Here is a 5,989-nt window from a genome sequence, read left to right as displayed (position 1 = left end):
ACTCATCTTGTCACGTCTTGCTGCAGAAAGTTGGAGAAGCACCAAACAAGGCTTGAGGTTGTTACTCCATAGAAACGATATACCAGTTGCTTAATAAGTTGCCCTACTCAGATTTAGTTATAGGTATTGTGTTATTTACTTTGTGATGAGACATGCCAGTTTTGGGCATTTGTGGTGGCTTGTACATGTACATGACACATAAAAATGGTTTGGGAATAAATAATTACACCTTTTAGAGAATTATTTACCGTTATGGTATTTCTATTACCATGCAAATTATCATCAAAGGTTTTAGCATTTTGTAGATTAGAAGCTTGGCTGCTGGGTTTGAATTTTAACTTTGATTAAACTCTTTCATAACATCATATTCGTCAACCATATTGTATGCCCTTTGGTGCATGCTGGTACATATGAGACGAATTCTTGTAAGTTAAAATTGATCTACCTTTGATATTATTTGTGATACACAACTAAACATATGCATTAACACTAGAATATGTTTAAATAAACTTATTTTATTTTAATGAAAAAAAGGGAAGCTATTTTTGTGTAACCAAAATCAAACATATATATGCTTTTAATCTCAGAAATGGATGAAAATAAGATCCCATTAAAAAATTTCCAGGATTCCCATCCACAAAAGCATAGGACCTTACACTTAGGTTAGAGCCCTTCCCTTCTTTTCTCTTTTCCAGAATCAAAATTCATAAACACCCATTATGAATAACTTCAATGTTTTACAACTTACAAATAACTGAGAAATTGCTGAGACTGGTAACTTGCAGCATGTCATAACAATGGAAAAAATTGCAACCACCTTCCCCTACCAAAAATATCTATGTTCTGTAGTAAGCACAGAATATAGAGGTATGACATGAGAAACATCACTGTCAAAATCTTATATTACAATTGCAATGTTCTCACCATACTCCTGTCCTGTCTATCAATATATCTGTAACATTTTTTCCTTGTGTCTTCCAGGACAAAGGAAAATGTATTCTGCAGCCACATCTTTACCTTAACAATTTCAATTCCACCTTGTAATGCTGCAACCAAAGTTGATAAGAAACAGCACCAAAAATTCTTAGCAAATACTAAGACATCTGTGTCATTATTAATTATTCCTCATCCTAATTGGATCCTATAAAGGTGGATTTTGAGCATAGATAACATCCAAGTGTTGTTTTCTCTTTCTGTGAATACTTACCAACTTGTTATGGTTGTGATGTGAATACTCAATCTGCGTCTTTGATTTCAGCTTCAACATCAATCGCTCTACTCGAATCTTTCTCTGCAATGACATAAACGATGACACATAATGTCATCAAATCAAGATTGAAGGATAGTAAAAAGAATAGATCATTGGAGTTAGCTACATTGTATTCAATAAATTGTACTTTCAAGGTTACCATTTCTAGAACTGGAGAAATTGTTGAATGCTTGCCCAAATGTTGTTGTAGATTGGTTTGAAAACTTCACAGAGTCCTTCACAAACTCATTGCCAACAACTGATATCAAAGTAAATTCTTCAACAGCGAGAAATATGCACATTTTGATGCTCAAAATAAAATGATACTCAACAAAAAACTGTACATGATAATAAAGCATTCTAAGGCATTACTTTTGAGGTACCAAACTGAAATGAAATTGTCGCATAATCATGAAGAGAAGGACATCATTTTCTCCTAAATTAAGGGATAAATTAAAACAACATTATTTCTGAATGAATCATTCTATTTTAAGGTTGCATGTCTTTCAAACATGTATATTTTTTCATGTCATTTGACACACACATCCCCACCACCATGGGACTAGCACTATATTCGAGACGAAAAGAAAAATCAGAACTCACTCAAGCAGGCAGAAATCAATAGTTGTTAGCGACCAACTTGCAGTTCAAAATCAGAATCATAGAGAAGAAACACAAATCAGAGCCAATACTTCATTGATCATATAAATAAGTTAACAGTGTGCAGACTGATATCTATGAAAAGATGTATAGATAAGTAATCAATGGTGAGAGAGTAAATTAGAATGTCTAAAATTACAGAAAAGCACCTACGAATGAGGCTTCATTATCATGCAAGTGATAATAATGTATCCATGCAAAAAGTATAGCAAATAGTATCAACAAAACATAGTCATCAGTCATCAACTATCAAGCACAACACGCTTTCAAATTAGGTTAGGCCCTAACTAGAACATTAACAGTTTTAATTGATAACAATAGGTTTTGATGCTCTTAAGTGCAAAAAAGAATCCCAAAGTTATGCCTTGAATAAGAAATCATGAATGTCCATTAATACTTAATAGAATTGATAAAAAATTTGTAACAGAAGATGCATCATGTAGTTTGCAACCAAAGCTAGAAATGATTCTGTGCAATACTGACAAATGGCAAGGACTTAAGGACTAACAAGCAAACAACTAAAAAACTGGGCCCTTACCAGAAAAAGGTTGACCACAAAAAGGGCACAACTGCAAATCATCATTTAGAGAGGATCTGAAACATATTAAAGATTACTAAATGAAGGTAGCTACTGCTATCAATACAAAACAAATAATCTATAAGCACACTTAGCAATATGTATTGAGCAAATCTTACTTGAAAACCTGAAAATCATTTCCACAATTTGGACACTGCATTGAAAAGAGAAAAGAAAAAAGATCAATAAAGGTAAGATCACCTTAGCATTAAAAATTCTCAATATTCCAAGCACTCATAAATGATGGCAACAAAATATTGGGATCAAAATAATGTAGATGCTGGTCTGATGGGTGTGTGTATATATATTAAATAAAAATAAAAAAATAAACAGACTATAACTATAGTATTGTACCTTTCACTTCAAAATTTCTTACAAAAATGCTATAGTAACGTACCTTTCACTTCAAAATTTCTTACACTAAAATTAGCCACTAATGTATGTGTATAAATATATGCCTGGTTTAATTTATTTTTAATGTGTATTTGTATTCCAACATGTATTTTATATTGGTGACCGATTTTAGTGTACACGTAGCATGGTTGAATTTTTTATACTACAAAAATCAAATTCCCAAGAACAAATAACTTCAAGTTTATACATGTAAATGCAATATATCAAAGCAATTACCAGTCTGCAATATATACCATAAAAAATAAATATAGAGTTAAAAAGCAAAATGATGATAGTGAATTTTAAAAGAAGCCTCACAGTGCCTTGCATTATATCTCGTCCAGCCCACCAGAGGAAGAAACCAATACCTACTACCGGTATGAGAACAGCAAAGATCTGGAGAAAAGGGAAAAAACGAAAATCAAACCACTCAAGTGATCTAATACACTTGCTAATTTTTAAGGAGTAAGTTTATTGAAAGACACTAGGAACCACCAATGAAAAATTATCAAAGTTCTTCTCCAAGTAAAAGTAATTTACATAAAGTATTTACAACTTATAGTCTTTTCTATTTTTAATTTCTCTGATATATTGCAGTGAATAATGCTGATATTTTACAGTGTGAAAAATGGATGTGAAAGCAATCACTAAGAGCTGATAACTTCAAGTCATATAATCAATTGATTAAGTACCACCAAAATTTAGCTCTTCTCTAATCCGCTATTAATCTTCAACCTTGTTCAACAGTACTTTCTTCTCATAAGGTCATGTGCTAAAAAGAGTTTCAACTTTCAAGAAGTTAATATGCAACCATTGGTTTTCTCAATAACGGTTTAGATGCTACACTAGTACAAATTACTCTCAATACCATTAATCCATTGGTTCTAGCTACAAAATCAGTTCTCTCTAATCTCTATTCAAGGGTAAGGCTGCATAAACCTATTTCATTGTTTGATGGTAGTAAAATCCTAGGACAAATATCGATTAATTATTGAACACAGACCTAAGAAAATGGAGCCTGCCATCAATAGAATAGCTTAAGCATGGGCTAAATCACTCAACACATAGTAGATGAATTACTCAAAAACCAGAAGTAATATAATATACCACATAAATTTGGACTATTGATACTTTTGTGACAATTATAAGATGATTAAGTTAAACATGATCGAATTAAGTTTAAACCAAACCAAGATAGAGAGTGTAATAAAAAAAAAAATACCCAAATTGAAACAATAGCATCCAAAATCCAGCCAAGCTGCCCAGTCATTGAAAGATAAGTTAATCCAATAGCCAAAGCAAGATTACCCAAAATCCTAACATTAGCTCCATCGTCTCTTCCACCACCACCACCACCACCATTGAAGCCAAACCCTTGATTGTTCCTCACTATAACAACCCTCTTGCAACCCTTATTCTCTTCCAACAAAATCCCATTTCGAAACACTGCCCCACCCAGTAACAAGGATCCCCTCCTCTCTCTGCAAGTTATGTGCTTGTTGTTGAAGTTGTAGCTACCCAGATGAAAAGAACAAAACTTTGAGTCCAACTGAGAGAAAGAGAAAGTGGGTATCTTCTTGCATGTGGTGGCACCACCATGGAAGAAGCACTTGGGCCTCAAGTGTGAAACTTGGGTCGTGAAATGAACGAGTGTGGTCATGGGGGAAACAAAGTAACAAACAACAAGATTTATGAACAGGGAAATGAATCTAGTAGTACTATATTGGAACTTCAAGTGTTCAACTTGGGATTAGACATTGAAACCTGGAACCTTGTAGAGGATATGTGATGAACTCATGTGACATTATATTGTTTCACACTCATTTGTTTTCCTTCACATACACACTAAGAAAAATCCAATGAAGCTTTTGTGCCACATGCCACGTAGGCATCATAGTTTATCTACTAAACTCCAAGTAAATAACTTAATTAAATTTCTCTTAAAAAAATTTAAATAATAAATATTTATATTAAAAATAATTTATAAATAAATTATTTTTTATTTAATTTTTAATATTAGAAATAATCATTTAAAAAAAATTATTATAAAAAACAAATACTTAAATAAATTTAAAAAAAAAATTGAATCAAAGGGAACTCAACACAATAGAGTGGAGCAATGAAAAGAGCTACAAACATTAACAGTATTCAAGATAACAATCAACTCCTAGTCATCTTCGGCATGGCCATCAACAACCAAAGGACTCACCACCACTCCATTCCTCAGAGTACGTAACCGACCTGTTTATAATGTCCTCCACCCTTGAGGTATGATTTCGGAAGAGCCTATCATTCCTTTCTAGCTAGATTATCCAGATAACAGCAAAGAACCCAATGAACCACCTTTTTCTGTCAACCTTCCTTATTGATAAGTTCGTCCAGCTTTCAAAGTGTTCCTTTAGTGTACCTAGAAAGCTTCATCTCCGTCCAAATGCCAACAGCCAAGCACACCACACCTGCCATGTGATCTCGCAACCAAGAAACAAATGAAAAGCAGTTTCCACAGCCTTACAACATAGCAGTTAGCACACACCTATTGTCATGCTGATCAATAACCCGTAATCTACACAATCGATCTTTAGTATTCACCCTTCCAACCAACACAAACCAAGAAAAAAGCTCAATCCTTGGAGGGACGAACCCTTTCCAAATAGCACTAATGAAGCTATAGCTTGTGATTTCCTTCGATAGGACTTCTGCCTGCAATACTGCACAAAGGAATTAGTTGAATAAACACTTATTTTATCAAATTTCCATACCACTATATCCCCTCTCTCAGTTGTGGGCTTGACTGACTGTAATATCTCATGAAGTTGGTTTACTAAATCCAACTCCCATTAGAACAACTCTCTCCTCCACTGAAAACTCCAAATCCACTCTAACCCATCCCCAAACCCACAATCCCCTATAACAGATCCGTGAAGGTTTGAAACCGAGAAGAGACTAGGAACACCCCAGTCGGCAGCCAGCTATCCTCCCAGAACCGGATTGTTCTGTCATTTCTGAGCTCCATAGACAACCCGCTGATCATCTTTTCTCTCATCCGCAGTTCGCTAATTTGTAACTGGCAGATATCCTGCCAAGGACCCCCTCTTGTGGGAACAGGCTGG

At 34.2% G+C, this 5,989-nt stretch overlaps 1 protein-coding gene across 1 annotated transcript; it reads right to left on the bottom strand.

Annotated features, from left to right (window-relative positions):
* Positions 1–680: 680 nt before the first annotated feature.
* On the bottom strand, positions 681–4,754 carry LOC112707357 (uncharacterized). Its single transcript, XM_025759059.3, has 7 exons — positions 4,102–4,754; positions 3,198–3,275; positions 2,606–2,640; positions 2,448–2,503; positions 1,410–1,508; positions 1,208–1,291; positions 681–1,046 (listed from the first exon to the last, which is right to left on the bottom strand). Exons 1-6 carry the CDS (start codon positions 4,537–4,539, stop codon positions 1,236–1,238), a joined length of 762 nt encoding a protein of 253 aa, XP_025614844.1. The 5' UTR covers positions 4,540–4,754; the 3' UTR covers positions 681–1,046; positions 1,208–1,235.
* Positions 4,755–5,989: the final 1,235 nt, after the last annotated feature.

This window comes from Arachis hypogaea, chromosome 8 (assembly GCF_003086295.3).
Source record: "Arachis hypogaea cultivar Tifrunner chromosome 8, arahy.Tifrunner.gnm2.J5K5, whole genome shotgun sequence".
In the NCBI taxonomy this organism is placed as follows: domain Eukaryota; kingdom Viridiplantae; phylum Streptophyta; class Magnoliopsida; order Fabales; family Fabaceae; genus Arachis; species Arachis hypogaea.
The sequence above is the reverse complement of the archived record's forward strand: the minus strand, read 5'-3'. Positions and strand labels throughout refer to the sequence as shown.